The 22,377-nt window shown below is 38.4% G+C and overlaps 1 protein-coding gene and 1 long non-coding RNA gene across 3 annotated transcripts in view; one reads left to right on the forward strand and one right to left on the reverse strand.

Moving 5' to 3' along the window:
- The window catches only part of LOC126106914 (uncharacterized), a 76,571-nt gene extending 58,316 nt beyond the window's left edge, over positions 1–18,255 (forward strand). Inside the window, exon 3 of the long non-coding RNA XR_007523423.1 lies at positions 18,170–18,255. This is a non-coding gene — a long non-coding RNA (uncharacterized LOC126106914). The remainder of the gene's footprint in view (positions 1–18,169) is intronic.
- Positions 1–22,377, reverse strand: part of LOC126106913 (apoptosis-stimulating of p53 protein 1) — a 315,526-nt gene that overhangs the window by 35,901 nt on the left and 257,248 nt on the right. The window contains exons 11-13 of one of the 2 annotated variants that reach the window (XM_049913332.1): positions 18,165–18,394; positions 14,049–14,235; positions 5,807–6,022 (exon numbers count right to left, since the gene is read on the reverse strand). In XM_049913332.1, coding sequence (XP_049769289.1) covers positions 5,807–6,022; positions 14,049–14,235; positions 18,165–18,394 — 633 coding nt within the window. Of the gene's footprint in view, positions 1–5,806; positions 6,023–14,048; positions 14,236–18,164; positions 18,398–22,377 lie in introns of both variants that reach the window. The other variant, XM_049913331.1, reaches the window with a different exon arrangement.

The raw sequence follows: 22,377 nt of genomic DNA on the forward strand, positions 1-22,377 counted from the left end.
AACATTGTCTGCAACATCATTTACACACAATATGAACAGCAATGATTCTGAAACACTTCCCTAGGGCACACCTGTAGTCATTTCTACATCTGTCAATAACTCTCTATGTGATATAACATACTGCATTCTCCCTAATGAGAACTACTCCATCCAGTAACAATAATTTTTGCTATATATCCCGTACGATCATACTTTTGATTGTAAGTCTAGTTTTGGTACTGAGTCAGTTGCTTTTCAGGAATCAAACACTGAATCTACCTGATTTTCTTTGCCCATGGCTAACAAGATGTCATATGAAGGAGTTGAATTTCACATGAGAGATGTTTTTGGAACCCATGCAGTTGACATGGGGGAGGACATCCTGTATGAGACAACTCACTATGTTTGAGCTCAGAATATGTCCTAAGGTTCTAGAAGCCTTTCTTGTGGATGGCTACCTTTTTCTTTTTCTTTTTTTTTTTTTAGGCAAGTAAGACCTGTTCTTTCTTCTAATTACTTTGCATAGTTTCCTATAGGGCCTGAAGCTATGTTTAGTTTTAGGGATTTCAGTTGCTCCTCAACAGCACTGACACATACCTACAACACTCATCTGTCCAGTTTGCAAGAATTAAATTGAGGTAACATCCTGGATTTTTCATTGTGAAGGAATGTTTTAAAATGCACTAAAGCATTTCTACTATTGCTGCGCTATCCCTCAGTTTCAGTCCCTGTCTTGTCCATGGGTGTCTTGACAGAAACATTGGTACTGTTAACAGCCTTTACACATAAGCAGAATTTCTTCATGTTTTGTGAGAGAAACTTCATTAATATTGAGCAACTGTAGCTCAAAAGAGTGGTTTAAACTTGAAGTTTATGTAATCCATTTATTAAATAGAAAATTCAATTCTCACTAGTCAAAGAGCAGAATTAATTTCAGGAGGCACACTTCCTAGAACTGCTGACTGAAATTTTTACAGTTGAAAACAGTAATTGTAATTCTCATAACCATACATTGGTTTTTCAGGTGGTAAGAAAGTTCTGATCAAATTAAATCGGAAAAAGTCAGAGTGGCAGGTCAAACTCTAGGCTGACATGGAGTCATCTGTTGAGAGCATTCTGTGAAGAAGGGAGTATTGTTCTCAAAGCTAACACACAAGGATCAGTTTCAACTGTAGGCTACAGATATATAAACAAGAAACATATAACTAACGAACAAACATTTAAAAAAAACTGTTAGAACTGGAAGTATATGAAAGATCAGGCACAAAGAGGCTGTGAACACCTGATGTGAGCATGTTATCATACTGCCTCAGTAATAGGAATAAAATGGGGGATTGAATAAACATTTGTGGTGGTCTATACCTACATACACTCAGTTCTTAGCTAAAGAATTCTTTTCTGGGAATTGAAGGCACAAAACATGGACACAGGTTTTAAACCACAGAAAGGAGCCAACAGAATAATAATTGGAAGTAGTAGTTGTAAAGAGCTATTTAAAAAAGTTTGTCATCCTTACTTGATGCCAATCTGCGGTGCGTATCACGGAAAATTTTAACTGATGAAGGCTGTGGCCAAAAGCTTTGTGTGTCTTAATTGTGCCTGACTGCAACTTAATATGTCTTCTTTACAGTAAGTAGCAATCAGTCTTTTCTGACATTGTTGATATTCCCACCAGAGTTTCCATTGTTTGATTTGTACTAATAGTTCTATGATAACTGGAGTCATTTTTTACATTTACCCAGCAAAGACTAACAAAAAACTCAAAACAGCATTTTATACTGGGATAAAACTGCCAATGGAAGGGAAAAAGATTACTAAAACACATTTGCATAAAAAAGCAGTGAAAATGTTCTTCTCAAGTAATGCATAATAAAGATTACTTGGAGGACTCAAAGAAGTGGATAGTAATGAAATGGGATAACTACAGCACCTTGTTATATTTCAGTACATGATCATGGTTTACTGCTTTCACAGTGATCATGTGTAATGCAGGATGGTGATGTCCATTGGCTTTGTTCCTCAGGTGTACAGTAGCACATACAGGGTGTATACGGGGACAAGGAAAAAAAATTCCCGGATTATTCCCGGATTTCTCCCGGATATCCCATTTAAAAAATACGCTTTTTCCCGAGCGAAAATACACTTTTTCTGTGCTAAGTGACAGATTTTCCGTAGATTTTCCCTCGGAACTGTAAAACTTATCAATTCTTTGAATGGTTAACGTTTTATACAATCGCGTAGAACTTCCCGAAAAAAAAAAAAAGACTGGCAGAGAAGTTTTGGAGAGACTTTTAATAAAAAATAAAAGGAGAGAAGTGTTGGAAAGACCTTTGATTTGCAGCAACATATACGTTGCATATTTTCTTATTACAAAAGTATAAATTCGAATTGCACCAAACACAGCGCATTAGTTTGCGGAGCGTTGAAACCGAGGTTGCGATGTCATTTTGTAAGCGAGTCATATCTCAAGCCACGAGATCTCGTCAGCCGATGACAGCAGCTATGCAGAGCATAGGACACGTGTTATAGTCAGCCAATAGCAAGATCACTGGTTAAATAGCGCGAACACGCAAGAGGAAAAGTTAACGGTTTACATTAATGTACACAGTACCGTATATCTACAATAAAAGCTAATCTTTCACATATAATATTATGTCTCTAAGATTAACACACTACAACAGAAGCTTAGCTTTCACATGTAATATTGATCTTTTTTGCGTGTGTTACACTTTAAGATACATCACACAAATGTGCCAGTAAATTTAATATTATGACATAAATGTCTCGGCTCGAAATTCTTGTAAGTGGCTGGTCCTCAAACTGTTCAGTTTCGAACGCTCTGTGATTTAGATATCCATCCCACTTTCTCACACGTAACATAATTCATCTTGCGTAAAAAGAAATTTACTTTGAAAGTATTGCTTTTCTAACTACCGTTCGCAATACTATTCGGAGACTGTTAGAAATAGGTTCGATTTACCAGCTGCCAGAGAGCGCCAGAAAACAGGCATTATTGTACGTGTGCAACTGCAGTGGTGTAGGAAGCCCGTATGTTCGTGTGTATAAAGTACTAAAAGAGCTTACATTACACCATAAAAGAAACAGGGCATCAGAGGGTACTACAAAGAGCATCGGAATTTCGTAAACCATACTAAAATGCATAATTCGGCTTGAAGTGCGAATTGGCTTTTTCCAGATTCACAATGAAGCATGTCCCATCTGATACTAAGCTTTCCAGTGTGGCTTTTGGAATGTAAATTTTCTTGGAGTACCAGTATTCTACGATCTCATTTTTGGTTCTTTATTATGGCATAATGCCATGTATGGCAGAAGATGATAACGTGCACTTGAAATTCAGCGAAAAGTTGGAACTAGTCAATACTGTAGAATGAAACACTTCATTTCAAATAAAATGATTGCCTCAGTGGAAAGATTAATAAAGCCAAATTTCTTTAGCAAACTTGCAAAAATAACTTCACTGTTCTGCAAGGCAATTAATGCTTGACTGCTACTAACTTGGAAATAAAATAAAATCAGAAAACTGAAATTAATAATATATTTTTGCCCTCCATAATTATGTGAATGTATTTTAATTCACTTGATAGCTCCACCGCCACAGAAATCCGTTTTGTTTTCATTTGACTTGGGAGCTGTACACGAAGAGAAGCAGCGAAATCACTTAACGTAAACACGCGTCACGTGGAGGTTAACCCCCTCCCCACTACAACTCTGACAACTCTGTGCAAGCGTGAATCTGGCAGCTACGGCGCGCGAGAAAAATTTTTCTCGTTTGCATCTGGCTGCTTGCTACTGTTACCGACACAGTTAACAGTCAAACTTCAAGTAGCGGGAGAAGGTACTGCTTATACGCGAGTCAAATGCGCATGCGCAACAGACCGCTGGCAATTGGTCAAAAGAACCTAATGTGAACAGTTGTGACGTCATGCTCATAGCAAGCAGTTTATTGTTACGAAGAATTACAGTCTGCGCCCTACGGCCTTTGACATATTTTTGCTATTTGCAAACGCTTGTGCGTGCACGGTTTTTTGTTGTTGTAAATTGCACATTTCCTTTGTCACTAAAGTTTTATTTTTTTCCCCTCTCGTTTATATTTTATTGCTGCAGTATCATTCTCCAGTAGCAGGATACAATAACATTCTTTGCTAGAGAATCAATTCTGCAGCCAAATTAAAAAAATTTAACTGAAAGCTAAAACAATGAAAAATTCCCGGAATTCCGAAAAATTCCCGGGTTTTTCCCGGTTTTCTCCCGGATGCAAAAATTCCCGGGTTTTTCCCGGATTTCCCGGGTCGTATACACCCTGACATAGTTGAATATGTAATCTGGAACTGAGACAAGGGGCAAAGTATCATCACCCCAGACTGAGAATCATTTGTGGGTGTCTTAACTTGAGTGACAGTGGAAAGTGGCACTATGTTTTGCATCCCAAGTGACCAGCACCGGCCCAGGAGTCATCAGTGAGTGTCCACATGTATGGACAGTGAAAAAAGAAATTATGTTTTATACTGCAAGTTAACTTAAACAATTTGTGTGTAAATGAAGGAACATTATACAAATAACAGTCACTGAATGAGGCAGTGCAGCTGTTACGGAACTGACCTCATATTCGGGAGGATAGAGCTGATCTGTCTGGCCATTTTGATTTTGGTTTTTCATGATTTTCCTACACCACTAAGGAAAATGCTGAGATGGTTCCTTAATTATGGCCATGGCCAGCCACCTGTCCTGTGTCTGTAGACTTCCTGTCCTGTCCTCTTAAACCATGTTATTTACACTGTGTGTTATATTTGGGCCCATTGATTTGTAATATATTGCCTTTACAAATCTATATCATTGTGAAATAATACCTCAAGTGAATAAAGACAGGTAAATAAATAAATAAATTAATAAAATAAAATAAGTCACTGCTAGGAATACTAAAGGAAATGAAGTAACAGAACAATAGAAATGTCCTTCTAGATCAGGCAAATAGCAATGAAACAACTAATGTATGTATAGTTTTTGCAGTAGTGGTAAACTGCATGTAATTGTAGTATATATATCTTAAATTTACAGAGCCACAAACAAACATTGCTTGGCCGCCAGGTAGTGCCATTTTACACTGCACATTTTTTAAGTTTGGTTAGTTTCATTTTTCTTCTTTGTAACTGCGAAGATGTACAGCTTACAGTTTAAACCAGTCCTCCTTTCCTAAAACACATATTTTACACCTTAATAGGGTCATTGTGTTGTGGGCTGAGACATAATTTTACTTCAGGCTACAGATATAAGTTCCCATTATTATTAATAACTTTATCCAAGGTGAAAAACAGTCAAATGAAACTAACTCGTTCAACAGTTGAACAAATCTTAAGGTGGGAAAGTTACCTAATTACCAGGTTTCTTATTCTCTCATAAACAGCAAAAATCTTGCATTCTCTGTTTACCTTGTGGATGTCAGGCTGACAACACTGTAAAGTAACACATGTATGTACATTTTTAGTATTTGTTTGAAACATTATGAAACCAAATCATGAAGCCTTCATGCAAGGAGTTGACACACTACATTTAAACACAAAAAGGAAAACAGTCAGAGCCCGCAAAATTTACAGGAAGAGGAAGCACATATCTCCAGGTGCCCTAGTTTTCAGCAACTAATGTCAAAAGTAGGCATTAAGGAAAGCCTTAAAACTTGCTAAATCAAACTGCTCAAGAAAATCAAACCTTCAATTTATACTAAAAATAAGAAACAACAGGCAAAAGGGTGGTCCATTAGAGAGGAAAGGCTGTTTGTTGAAAGTTCCTGTAACCATAAACACAACATTACCTGGATAGCAGAGTTCACAGAGGTAGTCATTGTTGGTGTCGGTAATGAAGACGTCACAGTTGAGGCAGAGCTGTGCACCAAATCTGAGGGAGGTGCATCTGTCTCAGGGAAGAGGAAGGCCGGAGGCATCTCAATCCGCCTGTTGATACTGACGTGGACTCCACCGGGGCCTGCAGTGCCCTTCAGCCTCGGCTGCTCCGACATATGCTTCCGACACTGAAAATTTAATACGATTTACAGATACACCTCAATAAAAAGTATGGTTTATTACAGCATCACACGATATAAAAATATGAGAAATAATGATTAAAATTCTTCTGGTTGTTGTAGCTCTTCGCTGTACAAAACAATTATAAACTGTAAAACCAATGTTTCAACCATATTACAATGGCCTTTCCCAGGACAAGACTCGTTTTGGTGGAGAAGAGGTGGCTCTGTTTATTGCATATGATTGGTGTAAATATGTCACATTTGTGAAACTTCATTGGCTCTAGAATATAATAGGCTAGTCATGATGAAAGGGGAGAGGCTGGAAAGAAGTTACTGGTGAGCTAGCCACATTGTCAGTGATCGGCGGCTGTCTGCAGATCAGTGCTCGGCTTCTGGTGGCTTCCTCAGTTCTTCTTTGATGTTGTTAGTGTGACTTATCCAGTCGGCACGGGCAGTCATCAACTGAATACTTCTGAGCTGGGTGATAGTGGCTCTCCATGTGCAGGTACCAATTTGTGTGGAGTGGCTTCCAGTATGCCTGTGTACCATCCACAGTTCCATATACCTCCATGTTTAAAAAAGGTAATGTGTCATTGTTTCGTAAGTTAACTGTATATTCCTATGCAGACTGTTAAAATGCTGACAGAGGCTTCTCAACTCTCCCTCTCTGTACACAATCAACTGAAGTGCAACAAAAACCCCCGATTTTGTAAAATATATTACAACCTATATAACTATTTTTAAAAAAGTTGTGAAAGCTTCAAAACAAATGGCAAACAACAAATTCATCCCAAGGCAGAAAAATAAAACAAGGGCAGTAAGGTCTGTAGTTAAGTCAGAATTTGGAGTCCGAAGTCACAAACGAGACATTTCAAAAATTAAACAAACTTAAGGAAAAATCGGTTGTAAATCCAGCTCAAATATCTGAGTGCTTCAATGAGTACTTCATAAATGTAGCAAAATCTGATTTAGACATAGCAAATTATGAGCAGAAAGTAAATAGTTTTGGGTTAAAAGGCAATACCTGCGAATGTCTTGAAAAATTCAACACAGTCTCAGCAAAATTTGTTAAAAATGTCATCATCTCCTTAAAAGACAAAAACTTGGTTGGCTGGGATGGGATACCCACCAAAATAACTAAGAAAGTTTACAACATAATAGCGCATCCTCTCTTTCTCATAATAAACAAATCCTTTTAAGGAGGTTACTTCCCTGAGCTCTTGAAATATGCAGAAGTAAAACCATTGTTTAAAAAGTGTTCAAAAGATGATAGGGGAAATTATTGCCCTATCTCTATACTCCCTGTCATATCAAAAATATTTGAAAAATTTGCTGCTTTACAGGTACAAAGCTTCATCACACAGAATGGTATAATTTCACATAACCAATTTGGCTTCCAACAATGCAAAAACACAGTAGATGCAATAAATGATTTTATTGAAAAAAATTATTTCATCACTAGATAGGAAAGCTAAGGTTGCAGAAATATTCTGTTATCTTACAAAAGCATTCGACTCTGTAAACCATGCCCTGATGCTTTTCAAACTCAACAGGTGTGGAATAATGGATATTGCTTTGAAATGGTTTGAACCATATCCCTTGGAGAGGAAACAAATGATAGTAATCACATATGATGGAGCAGATTACAGTGGGAAAACTGTGTCACATGATGTTCCTCAAGGTTCAATCCTTGGACCCATTTTATTCCTCTTCTATGTGAATGACTTGCCTCTCAATATAAATACAGTAGAACCCATTTTAACTTTTTTTCTAGGAACCAGAACTTTTTAACCTTAAATGGGGGTTTATCTTAAATCAAGGTTTCGATAGAAAGCAAACCTTTTCCAGAACTCTTTGCCTGTATTGACACGAATTGCACCAACATACATAATTTACACAATAACAACAATAAAACAAGGAGATACCTACCCTACACACTATACTGTTATTACAACTTTGTTTGTAGCACTAATACAGTTGTCAAAGATCATAGTTTCCCAGGAAACAACAAAATAATAACATCCACAAAACACTTACACAATTACAGTAATATAATAAATCAAGTTACTTTTTCTATATACAACACATATTTACGCAACTTTCATAGCGCCTCATTTTTTGAAATATCTATAATCAAATACGGTAGTTTGCTTTTTAACACTGTTGGATTTTAGGTTCAAAAGGTCCATCTCCAATTGATCTACTCTGTCTATAAAAGGGTTGTCCACTTTAAATGCTGTGACAAATCTCCGGAGAATGTCTATGCTGGCAATAGCTTCACTGAATTATGGTGTTTGCATTTCTTCAACCCTAACATCATCGTCATCATCGTTCTGCTTTACTTCATCTTCGCAGATTTCCTCAACATCTCAGATACGTGTAGTAACGACGATCACAAGCCACACATTCGTCAAAAGTGATGGGTAAATTGATAGATACCTGCACCCAGTCATGCATGTCCACTACTGCTTCATCACCGTCTTTGTCTTGAGTGCTCATTTCATTACATCCAGCCTCATAAAGCAATTTGAGATGGTTTCCTTATTTACCATTTTCCGACCTCCTGTGAGCATATGCGTTGCTTGCAGAATTTTCAATTTAAGCACCTCATTCCTGTCAATAAAGGCAAGTGCCGTAAGGACAAGAGCTTTCAGATGCTTGCTTTTCAGGCTATGAATAATCCCTAGATCTATGGGCTGGAGTCTGCTAGTGCAATTTGCAGGAACGAAATGCACTTTCACATTCTGCAATTATACTAAGTCTGTTTGATGAGCAGGATACTTGTAAATAGAGAGATCAACCTTCCTGTTTCTAGCACCCATTTGTGCATCAAAAGCTTGCAAGAATTTTTGAACAAGTCCACAGTCATCCAAGCACTTTTGTTGCTATAATACTTAGCACTGTTCTTAAAGCAACATGGTTCGTGGAACTTTCCAATTACTATGGGATCCAGCTTGTCACTGTCATCTGCGTTGCTGCATAAGAGAACAATAATTCTCTGCTTGCTCATTCTTCCTCCACGGAATGCTTCTCCTTTAACACTTAAGGCTGTACAGGGCATGGGTTGGTAAAACAGGCCTGTTTCATCCATACTGAACACATCCCGAGATTTGAAACCTTCTAAGAGGGGTGGCATCACTTCTTCTTTACAGTGCTCAACACTTTCATCATTAACTGCAACACTCTCTCCACATACTACCCTGCGAGTTATCCCATAGCGTTTTTTGAACCTATCCAGCCGACCATTCAAAGCTTTGAATTCTGTTAATCCAAGTTTCCCTGATATCACAGATCCTTTCATTTTTATCAATGCCCCATTGGTAAATTTTCAGCACATGCTCCATTGAACCACTCCATTAGCTTTGAGTCCATTTCTTCGTACAGCGACTTTTTAACAATTTTTCTCTGCTTTGCTTGTGAACCACACTGTGTTTCTTGATCCAGAATCTTCTCCTTATACTTCAATATTCCTGACAATGAAGACTGTGCAAGTACCAGGCATTGAGCCATTTCACTTATGGGCACATATGCGTTTCTCACCACTTCCCGAATCAAGTACACTTTCTCCGTGACAGAGTTTTTCTTTTTGCTGCTGTAGGCAACTTCACTACAGCAATGAATGTGAGTGGGCAAACTGATATACAGCTGGATTCTCCACATAGTACACAGTAATACACAAACTGATGCAAACTTGTGTAATCTGACGCTATACTGTAATGCTGCTACGAACATACAGAATCGGACAGAGCTTGGCTGCGTGCAAGCATGCAAAGCAGCGTGAGTGTTAGCATGCTGTACATTGTTAGTCTTCAGTCGTGGTCAGCTAAGTTCGAGCTTGCTTGTGCACGTAGAGAGGAATCGATATAGTAGATGATCAATCGTATCTAATATAAACGCTGGAGTTCATAGGTTCTTAAGGCCCATATTACACGATGCTTGCATTTGAAGGCAAAGCCTACAGAAGATAGGAAAAATCCCGCTAGAAGATGCCACAGGTACTGTATTTACCTGACTGCAAGCCAACCTCGAATGCAAGCCGCACCCAGAAATGAGACTCGGTAAAAAAATAAATAAATAAATTTTACCCCGATTTCAAGCCGCACTTAAAAGTGAAAGATATGGCTCATCATATAATGAAGAGTATTAAGCGTCCCTACTTCTTAGGGATTCGGCACACTTAAAACTACAACTGCATCGCAAAACACTGACAACAGTGAAAATTCACTATCCATCGAAATACAGTATTCTGGATCTACACGCACGTGAGTTGTTACAGTGATATTGCAGGTGAGCTTGCTGCACTGCATACCAGAACACAGTCATGATTTTTCACTTTTTATTATTAACGCTAGTGACTCCTTGTTGTTACTTTTGTACGAATCATTATGCTCTGTGCCATCAAGCGCATTAGAAATACAGTATTTTTTAAATGCATGATGAACAGTTTCACTTGGGAGACATTTTCAAGATTGACTAATGCACACGCATAGTTGAGCCAAGCTTGCACACTTAACATGTCCTGTAGGCATTAATTGCCTACCTTCGTTTGTTAGACACTGTGTATACATATGGTATTTTTCTGCTTGTCCATAAAAGGTTTGTTTAAACAAACATCTAACAGATGCAAAATTGACGTCATCCATTCTGGAATTACAACTAAGTCCGTTTTACCCTCTGCTATTTTTTTTTCTTCACAGCTGGTGTACACTGACCTGCATATGAATCTAGCACAAGCATATACATGGCAAACCTAGCAAGGTACCAGGACGACGTTGCCAGACACATCTGATCCATTCTAAAACCATGTCCTCCATGAACCAGCCAACTTTGTTAGCATGTACAATAACATCTTTAGGAAACACTTTGGACTTCAGTAAAGTCTTCTGTGTGAAATGTATGGTGGTAGTTTATGGCCCGACACAATTTGTACCGGTTATCAATGTTTGGTCACTTTTAGTGTATGCACATCACTCCACAATATAATGGTAGAATGTCAGTTTTTTGCCAATGGTATGTAATCCACAGTTCAGCTGAAGGCGACAATCCTAAAGTGAAACCTTATCTCTCAGGGAGGAATGTAAATTTATCTCGAATCTAAGCCGCACCTGAAAAATGAGACTCGAAATTAAGAAAAAAAAAATTTCCTGAATCTAAGCCGCACCTGAAATTTGAAACTCTAAATTCAAGGGGAGAGAAAAGTTTTAGGCTGCATCTCCAAATCAAAACAAAGTTGGTCCATTGTAATATGAAACACAATTTAGGTCGAATGAATGATGATACAGCTACAGTAGTTTGGTTCGAATCGTAACCTTAGCAGTTAAGCTTTACCACATAGCCATTGCTATGCGTCAGGCGCTCCGTCCCTATTTATACGGGTACCCTTCCTTTTTCATGTGCTTCGTCTGGTTTGAATTGATTGCTTATTTTTCTCTGATCTGATAAGCGCCATTTTCTTTGTTATAGGTGTTAACATCACTCTAAGCTCAAAATGCATTACTGTACTGTGTCATGCATTGTTTGTTGCATTCTGATAGTGCGTGTCTATGGCCTGTCACCGCTCGCGGCATTGCTTGCTTTTGTGCGCACTACCGCCGCTTACAATAAAAAAAAGGAGAGGAATCGTCTCATTAGCGAAACATTGGCAAGAGACTGCTATTTGTTGTTACTTACACTGCTGCTTTCTTTGATAATGAACAACAAGAACCAAATAATACACTGCGTATGATAGAAGACGTTCTGAACAAGACTTCAGCGAAAATTTTTCTCCGTTTGAAAATCTTTGCAGGCGCCTCTTTAGTACATTACATTCTGCACAGAAATTAGAGTCATCTTAGATTTAAAAATCTAGTCAATTGCTGTGCTTCATTTCTGACTGTATCACTATTAGGCATAAGAATAATACGAATATAAACATGACACGATATGTATATTCTTCCGCGTTTGCTGTTGTCTCACTCTAGTTTCGTAGTTTATTAGGCAGACAGGATTTAAATGAGATAGCAGCAAACACGAAACAATACATGGCAAAATGTTTATATTCGTATTATTCTTATGGTGAAGAGAATACTGCAGGTGATTCACAATTCATAGAAGTTCCTATTAACAACCATCTCTTCTCACAGGTATGAAAAAATTCAGAACGTAGAGTTGGCCATATTGACAAACATCGCAAACAGTCTTGCCAGTCGGATTTTCGTAGTACATTGAAATGCTGCGACATTCGAAGATGAACAATACGGAATTTGTATTTACTTCGTTGGATAATGTATGAAAATGCAGTGGTCGAAATGCGGGCCGGAGAAAAAAAGCTCGTCTCCCACTTTTTTTTTTTACTGACGCAGAGGATTTGGTGCCAGTATTTATCTTTGTGCCTATAAAGCATGCCTGTGTAGCGCTACATATATTCGACGGCAGAAGTTAGTTGTGGCTGCACCCACCAACATTTTTCAGAACTTCCGCTTGCTTTGCACTCGATTCTAAGCCGCAGGCGGTTTTTTGGATTACAAAAACCGGAAAAAAAGTGCGGCTTAGATTTGAGTAAATACGGTACTTCATACTCCACATGCCGCTTAATCCTGTGTGGCAGGAGGTACTTAAGATAGTCATAACTGATGCCCTTCTTGTGTACCACTTGCAAATGGTGTGTGGGAAGAATGACTGTCGGTAAATCTCTGCGTTACCTCTAATTTCTGAAATTTTCTTGTCATGGACGTTTTGTGACATGTATGTAGGAGGAAGTAGTGTGTTGTCTAAGTCATCCCAGAAAGTGCTGTCAAATTTCAATAGTAGACCTGTCTGTGATGCACAACACGCCCCTTACAATATCCGTCACTGGAGTTTGCTGAGCGTCTAGATGATGCTCTCACATGAAGTAGACAATCTTGTGATTAAAGGTGTCACTCTTTATTTGATCTCTCTCTCTCTCTCTCTCTCTCTCTCTCTCTCTCCCCCCCCCCCTCCCCCCTACAGTCCTATCTGGTATGGATCCACTGTGCGATGAACAATGCCCAAGAATAAGTCTAACAAGCACTTTGTAAGCCACTGCCTCCACAGATGAGTTACATTTCCTGAAGATTCTTCCTATGAATCCCCTCTTGCAACTGCTTTTCTTCCAATTTGTTGTACATGGACATTCAACTTGAGATCACTCTGGATAATCCTCCCACATATTTTACAATAGATACTGTTTTCAGCAATTTGTCTTGAGTTATATAGTCATACAAAATAGATTTCTTTTCCTATGTATGCCCAATATGTTATATTTATTTACACGCACAGTCAATTGCCAGGGCTGACACCATTTATCAATCCTCTGTAGGTTCATTCTGCAAATCGATACTGTTTTCTGGCTTTGCTACTTTCGTACAGACAACCTCATCATCTGCTAACAATCTTAAAATGCTTTCTACTAGATCATTTATATACTTTGTTAACAGTAACAGTCTAATCATATTCAATTAGGGTACTCCAGAAGTTACATATATGCCAGTCAGGTTCTTTTTTTCTGCTAAAAGCAATATGTTGAGTTCTATATGTAAGGAAGTCTGGAATCCAGATTCAAATCTGGTCTAACACTTGGTGAGTTCATTCCTCTCCTACTAAATGGCAGTGCGGGGTGGTGTCAAATGCCTTCCTGAAGTCACAGAACGTGGCATCAACCTGAGCGCAATTGTCTACAGCACTGTGAAGCTCACAGAACAACAGGAAGACTTAGAGTTTTGCAAGAGCTATTTTTGTAGAATCAATTAGCTTTTGTTTTCTTGGTTCTATATTGTAGCTTTGAAGCATAATCACTACACTTTCTCAAAAGTATTTTGAGCTGGAGTGTGTAGCTTTACTTCACCACATAACCAAGTTAGATCCCACTGTGGGTGAGTCTATGGCCAGCCGTCTGGAGTAATACATTAAAAGACTCTGAGCATTGCTGTTTTAATACTATACAATTTCAATGAAATAAGGAAAGAAACAGACTGTGCAGTTAGCAACTGAAATAACACTATCAACTAAAACTTATGACAAAACGGTGTCTTACCAGGTTGATGGGGCCCCTCGCCTTTATGGCAGGTGGTGGAGGTGGGGCCTGTGCCTGTGGGGGCGGCTGCTGGTGCTGCGGCCCCTCAGGCAACCTGGGGAGGGGTGGGGGCGTGGCCTGCTGCTGGTCTTCTCCCAGTCCCGGCACAGCACCGGGGCTGCTGTCGTCCGGTACGGCCTCCTGTTGTCTGTTCGGAGAATTGCACTTGTAACCACCGATGTCAAGCGGTGTAGGAAAACATGATACACACAACTAATATACAACCTAATACGCATTCTTTAGCATTCAACATTTCCCGCTTCCTTTGCATTGTCCTTTAGTTTCATATCATTATTTATCTATTTTGATTGCAGAAAAATAATCTCTTATTTATAACTTCTGTCAAATAGTTGAAGAAACTAATAACATCAATCAGTAAAAAGCATATATAGGAAATGTATTGTCCACATCACTAAGATCTCGATTTTCCTAAAAAGATATTAGTCTTGTGAAAGTCACATTTACTGAAAAATTAACTCAATAATAAAAGTTCAAAGTTATGTGGACAAATATCAAAACCCTTAATAACTTGAGAAATTATTAAATGATAACAAATGAAAGATTCACAAATACAGTTTCATCAGTAAAATTGAGATACTAATGAAAATTATGACTGTGATTAAGAATTAAAGTAAACTGTAATATACAGTTTGCTGTGAAATCAACTGAATTATAAAAAAGGATGTATTAATTGTAACAAAAAAGTTTACATTCCTTGTCAAAAAGTTACAGAGTTACCGTGTCTGCAACTGTATAGTCAGTTCATGGCAGTATTGGGTTTGCAGTACTTGCCTCTTTCATGTGTTAAGGTTATCCAAATTGAACTCAAATTTGTATGCAAGTCAGACAGAATTAGTGACTGAAAATATGTGTAATTACTACTTGCTCCTAGAAAAAAGTAACGATAAGTTATAAGAAAATTGTGTCATGTTATTTCTTTCAGTGAAGAACCCCACCCAGCATTGAAATTGTTATTGTTCTAATGACATCCTTATCATTATTGGCATGTGGTGATACGCTTTGGGTTATCTTGTCAAAAAATTCACTTGCTGAATTAAGTCTGTAACTATATTTAATTTTTGGTAATATAGTGATGAGATGAAGGATTACATTAGACACCGAAGTTAATGTTATAGACATTCACGTTGCTGATTTTAGCATCTAATCACATCAAACTGATTGTATGCTGCTGCATCAAACAGAATGAACAGTATTTCATGAAAAACTGCCACATTTGTGGAGGAGAACACAGACCAAACACATATGCTAACATTCAACAAGAATCTTCTGCTTTTACAGGAAGTGTGAAATCGTTATTAGCCGATTCATGTGCGCCAAGGTATGAGGGGTAGTCAAATGGAACCTGTGCACCAGCCACAGTGGGACCACTACAAGTGCCCACCACATGAATGATGACATTTACCCTACTGCAAGATAACAAACCATTCCTATTTTGTGGGGTGCGGTCGGCCACTGAGATCCAACACCCACACCCACTCTTGCACTTCCTCATCCAACTCCAACCAACATCCACTCATATCTTTCTTCAGGTTGCCTTATGTAGTGCCACCATTTTGAGCCCAAGGGCAAACAGAAAAGCTAACTGTGGAAACATCCCACATCTCTCTTGCCAAAGAAATCCAAAGCTGTTGACAGACATTCCAGTAACGGTCTTCAATTGCAGGGACTCTACACATCCATTTCCTTGAGCATGGAATTGCAATCAATGCAGAGTGTTACAAAGACACTTCACAGAAACTGTGATGTGCAGGAAGTCCAAATATTGTTAAACAGAATGATCCTGTCCACCCCCACACCGACTATCAGCTGAAGGCCACACTTCAGCAATTTCATTGGGAGACATTGCAACATCCTTTGTACATCCCAAATTGTTCACCATGTGATTTTCACATCTTTGGTGACCTGAAGAAAGACACACATGGATGTTGGTTTCAGTTTGATGAGCAAGTGCAAGAGTGGATCTGTCATTGGCCAAGCACACTCTACAAAACAGGACTTTATGGTCTCATCCCAGTGGGCTAAATATCTTAACAAGTGTAATGACTACTTTTGAATAGAAATTCCATGGTCCCATTGTAGTGGGTATTCAGTTTTCATTTGTCTGCTCCTTATATGAGGTCCACTCAAAAAATTCTGGAAAATTCGTAATTTCGCGCCAATGGGGGAGCAAAATGCCATTGGCATCCCTAACCACAACTGTGTTTAATGTGTAAATGCCAGAAGTTTCACTGTTTTATGTCTGTTCTTTATTGTTCAGTGCTGTATTGAGTAGAACATTGTGTTGCACAATATGCGAATTTCGAGATGGCAGAGTTGGAGAGCAATGCATCTGCATTAAATCATGCATGAGACTGAAGAAAACCTTTACAAGGGGACACCAAATGATCCAGGAATGTAGTCTACAGTTATGATGTTGCGACCAAGGTTCAATCTTCACAATTACGAAAGGTTCACCAAGACCAAAAGATGCTCATCAGGTCAGGTCAAATGTCAAAGCCATGCTGATAGTTTACTTTGACTTTGAAGGATCAGTTCATCATGAATTCATGCCACAGGGAGAAACCGTTAATCAATGGCACTATTTGGATGTGTTGTGAGTCTGTCAGAAAATGTGAGAAGTAATGGTCTGAAATATTGCAAGACAATTCATAGCACTTGCATCATGCTAATGCACTTGCACATTAATCCCTACACAACTGTTGGACACATGACTGTTGGACAAAAAAAAACCTAAATCACTCTGCTTCCTCATCCTCGCTATTCTCCAGATCTGGCCCCTGCAGACTTTCTTTCATTTCCGAAGTTAAAAACTCTGCTGAAAGGACAGAGATTTGCAACAATAGACGAGACGAAAGAAATTTTCCACATGGCACTTTGCGCGATCCAATAAGAAGCATACCAAGACTGCTTCTGGAAGTGGAAACGACATTGGGAGCAGTGTATCAATTGCAGAGGACAGTATTTCAAAGGAGACCATGCAGTAAGTAAAAGATAAGCATAGAAAAAATTTGTGGACAAAGTTCTAGTATTTTTTGAACAGACCTCGTACATTTACATTTTCGAATGACAACATTTGAAGGAATGCTATTGGAAGTAGTATAAGGTAGTTAAAATCATTTAAGTACACTAAAGAAGCACTACACAATTCTAATTTAGGCATGCATTAAGGAACATTTACTTTCACAGTCTCAGTTGTATGACAAACGATGGATGACTAAATTTTGCCGTGTATGATTATCATCTTTAGATCTGAGAGTTTATTATTGTTGACTGGTCGAAAGGGACACAAGGCTGATGGCTGAGGTGAAATAGAAATGATGGAATGGGATAGAAATGTAGCACAAGCAATAAAAATTTCATACTTTAGGAAAACGAGAGAGACCATCAGTTCTAATATTACACTTGATAATGGAAGCAATATTTACAAAAAGTCAAGACACATTTATAAGATTTGTCAATCCAGAAAAAATGTTTGACAATATAAAGTAGTTCAAGATGATTGAAATTCTCATAAAAATAAGTATATACTCCAGGCAGCAATGAATAATAAACAAAAGAACAAGAACCAAGAGGAAACAATATGAATAGAATGCCAAGAGAGAATTCCTTAGATTAAAAACGGCTTAATTAAGGGATGCATTCCTCCTCATCTGTTGTTCAACATGTATATTAAAGTGGCAACAAGGAAAGAAGAAGAAGAAGAAGAAGAAGATATTTAGGAGTGGGAATGAAATTCATAATGAAAGGGTGTCATTGACAGGTTTCAATCATGAGACTGCTGTCCTCCATGAAAATGAGGAACTAGAGATCTGCAGAGGCAAAAAATATAAACGAAGATAGAAGTTGGAATGTACAGAACAAATAACTGAGGACACTGGGCATTTTTAGTGCTACCCTGCTTGTGAGGTGAAAATAGGGAGGAAAGGAGGTCATGACAGACTCTAATGCCACATGACACATGGCTCACATGCAAAAAGGTATACAGTTTTTTAAGTTCAAAATTTAGATTCAATGTTGGTAACTGCAGTAGCAGAAATCTGACAATCCCATCCGTACCTCAGACTGTCATCTGCTGAGCCCTGATGCTGGTGGAGCGCCGTCTGCCTGGGTGGTGGTGGCGGCGTGGGCTTCGCCTGCGGCACCGTCGGCTTAGGCGGCAGCGCCGGCTTCGGAGTGGAAGGCTGCTGCAGAGTCGTCGCTGCAGTTACCGACGCAGAGGTAGGGGCGGACTCTGGTGTGCCAGTCAGAGGTGTCGAGGTCCCCTGTGGTGGACTCAGCACCAACATCTGCTGTAGAAATGCATTGCATGGCTGAACAATTAAAAAGATACATACCTCAGGCTGTCTAAATGTGCGTTTTCACTTACTTGCATACTAGGTGTGTGAGGCCACTGAACAAAGAAGAAAGGGAGCCCAGACAATGGTGCAACCTCATGCAAACCTGACATTTCATAACATGGACCAGTGTATGTAGATGCAGATGCCTCTCCATCCCATGTGCCTTTCCGTGATTATGTTTGTTTCATGCTTTACTTCACAGTTCTTAGAAATTGACAGAAAGTCACTGAGTAAAACAGAGGTGATTTCTGATTTTCCCCATGGTGGTGACAACCCTGTGTTGTTTCTTTTCTATATAAATGATTTTAGAGACAATCTGAACAGCCATCTTAGCTTGTTTGCAGACTATGCTGTCGTTTGTTGACTAGTAAAGTCATCAGAAGGCCAAATAAATTGCAAAGCAATTTAGATAAGACATCTGTATGATGCAAGAATGGCAATTGACCCTAAATAATGAAAAATGTGAAGTCATCCACACGAGTGCTGAAAAGAATCTGTTGAACTTCAGTTACACGATAAATCAGTCAAATCTAAAAGCCATAAATTCAACTAAATACCTCGGAATTACAATTATGAACAACTTAAAGTGGAAAGAACACCTACAAAATGTTGTGGGGAAGGCAAAAGAAAGACACTGTTTTATTGGCAGAGCACTGAAGAGACAGCCTTCACTACACTTTTCCATCCTCTTTTGGAATACTGCTCTCCAGTCTAGGATCCTAACCACACAGGATTAACAGAGTACATCAAGAATGTTCAAAGAATAGTAGTGCCAGGTACTTAAGTATGATTTGCAGTGTATCCATGTAGATGCTGATGTACTTTACTAGGCATCTCAGTTGAAAGACTGTTTCCCCATATGCATTCAAATTTATCTGTTTGATGGCCAAGTGGTCCAACAAGAAACATTTAGAACTTGACTGACTTATTGTGCATTTCTTTGTTTGTGGGAATTCTGAGGGTTTCAGAAGCAGAATGAAAGACAATGACTGTCTACAATTCCGACTGTCTACAATTCCTCATAAGTAAGTACAAACTAGAAACAATAAAGGTAAATGTGAACAAAATAATAAGCCTTCGTTCGTACCTTTGACGTCAATGTGTTTAAGTAATTCTGGCATCCTGGACTGGCAAAGATGTCCTGGTTTCTTTACAAGCCACTTGGATACAAAAATATTTTGCACTGACAAGGGCAAGTAACTGAAATAGCTGTTTGCACTGCTGTATGGTAACCATACATTTGCAGTCAAAAGACCTCTAACAGAGCTGGAAATTCCATCTCAATTCAAAATCTCCGATAGTAGCCAAACAGTTCTAAATATTTGGGGGCTGAATACACTTGACAAAATAAGACCCTCCACTGTCACAAAGACCTAGTCATGTGTCTGGTGCATACATAAACAGAAATGCATTATCCTTTCAGCACTTCCATTTCACATACTCCTAGAATGTCTGATGTTCAGAAGTAAACAAATTCTCATTGTCTACTGGAGGAAACTGAAGCCTCAAATAAGCGTGTGTTTTCATCCTATAGTTTAAAATCTTTTTACAGGAATTTCAAGCAAGCCTGGAAAATGTTTATGACAATGTTTGATTCTGATTGGAACTTCAAACTGGAGTAATGATCCCTGCTATAAGAAATTTGAAGTTTCAGAGGTAACCTTGTCAACACTGGTATGATGTCTCTCTATTCTGAATGGTCCTTTGCTATCAGTGAAGCATCACAATAAAGTATTACTCTGGAATAATGAGTACATTTATTAAACATATTATTTCTTGCTATCCTTTCTCTTTCATCAAGCTTACCCAACAGGTATTAACAATCTTAGTACTTACATTTGTTACTATTATTTTGTCATTTCTCAAAATACACTGGCTGCACTGACAGCTGCTACTAGCAAAGCAGGCATGTTTATCACCGGAACAACATGCACGGTTTCACATATGTGCGAATGGAATCATGTATTTGTATATGTTGAGGGAGAGGTACGCACCTACACACACAGTGCAGGATGCGCAGCTGTAAATAAACCTTAACTATGTTTCCATTTTTCATCTGTTGTTATACGTTATCGGTCTTGAACTGACTGCAGTGTAATTAGAAAGAACTACACCAGACGCATTTCACTTTTATTTACAAAGCATCTTCTGTAGTATCCTGTAAATTGGACACACACACGTTTGTACATTTATTTGGTGATTCTTTTAGGTTAAAAACAGCATTTTATTTATGAAGTTGGTCTGCAAACTACTTACAGTGTTTCTTTACATAGTCTACACCTTCCCCTCTTGCTAGCAGTGGTTGGTGTCAATAGGCTTCATTTCACATCTGCAGTTTTTTGCTTTTTGCATTATTTCCTGTGATGCGCTATTTATAATTGACTTTCTTAACTGTTTGTCATTCATCACTGCCATAGTGTTTATGCCTAATTGTTTGTTATTGTTAATGTTGTGAGTGTTGCCAACCCATGAAATGATTTTGTGTGTGTGTGTGTGTGTGTGTGTGTGTGTGTGTGTGTGTGTGTGTGAGAGAGAGAGAGAGAGAGAGAGAGAGAGAGAGAGAGAGAGAGAGAGAAATTGTCTTGTATGTAGATAAGGTAGAGACTAGAGACAAGAGTGACAAGGGTGGGGGGGGGGGGGATGACAGGGATGGCCTGGACAGTGATTATGGGACAAATCTGGTAGTGGTAAATAGAGACTGTGGTTATACTTTTTGTACTTTTAATGTTATATTACGTGGTCAACCAGTTTGAAGAGTGTGTGGTTTGCCAAGTTGATCTGATCATTTATGAGTTGTTTCTTTTATGTTATGGTTTTCTGGATGTGGTAGTTTTGTTGTAAGGTGAGGAGGTGTTTGTTGTTGTTTATGTTCTTATGATTTCCATGTCTGTGTCTCTGGTTGCTGGTGTAAGTGTTCTGCAAAAGTTGAATGATTTGTCCTATACCTCCATGCTCTTACATGTTCACTGTTGCATTGATGTCAAGTGTCCTCTTGGTTTGACCTATGTATCTTGCATCTCATGTATTCTATTTCAGTTGGTATATTCCTTATTTCTGATAGAAATCAGTTTTTCCTATTGTTTTTGGAAAGTATTTCTGAATTGAGTTGGTTTCGTGTGCTATTTTTATGCCTTGTTTTTTGAAAATATTGGATATTCTGTGTGCGAATTTGTGGTTGTATGTCATTGTGTACCACCTTTTACTTTGTTTCTTTCACACCTTGTATTGTTTCTATCCCTGTATTTTGTGTATTTGTTTCTGTGCGATTTTGTCCTTGTGTTGATGACAGTTGGGTGTGTGTTCTTTCCTGTTTCTTGATTTTTCTTGTTCAGATATGTCACCAATTCTATTTGTATCCACTGTTTGTGGCTATTTGTATTATAGTATTCTTTCCTTTTTGTAATTGTATCTAATGATACGGGGTTTAGTCTGTGGAGCATGTATGCAAGTGCTGTCTGCTTTTGAGAATTAGAGTGTTGTGATGTCTCATGTATAAATGTGTCTGTTGTTGTCAGTCTTCGGTATATGGCAAATGTGTGTTGGCTGTTTCGAATCTTTATCGTGATGTACAAGAAATTTAACTGTCTATTTTGCTCTTTCTCTATTGTAAAATGTATCTTATCACGAACAGAATTTATGTCTGTGTGTAATTGGTCAATTTTATTGTTTGGTTCATTATCAGGTACAAGATATCATCCATACATCTAATCCAGTATAGGATGTTGTACCTATTTGGCACTATTTTGTTAAATATAATATGTTCTACATGGTTCATAAATATGTTCGTTATGGTTCCAGACACTGGAGATCCTATTGGTAATCCTTCACTTTGTAAGTAGAATTCATTATCGAAATGACAATAATTCTGTTTTGTTATTAGCTCTAAAAGCCTGACTATTTCTTTGATGCATTCATGTGGAAGTGTACTGTGT

The sequence above is a fragment of the Schistocerca cancellata genome, chromosome 10 (genome assembly GCF_023864275.1).
Source record: "Schistocerca cancellata isolate TAMUIC-IGC-003103 chromosome 10, iqSchCanc2.1, whole genome shotgun sequence".
NCBI lineage: Eukaryota > Metazoa > Arthropoda > Insecta > Orthoptera > Acrididae > Schistocerca > Schistocerca cancellata.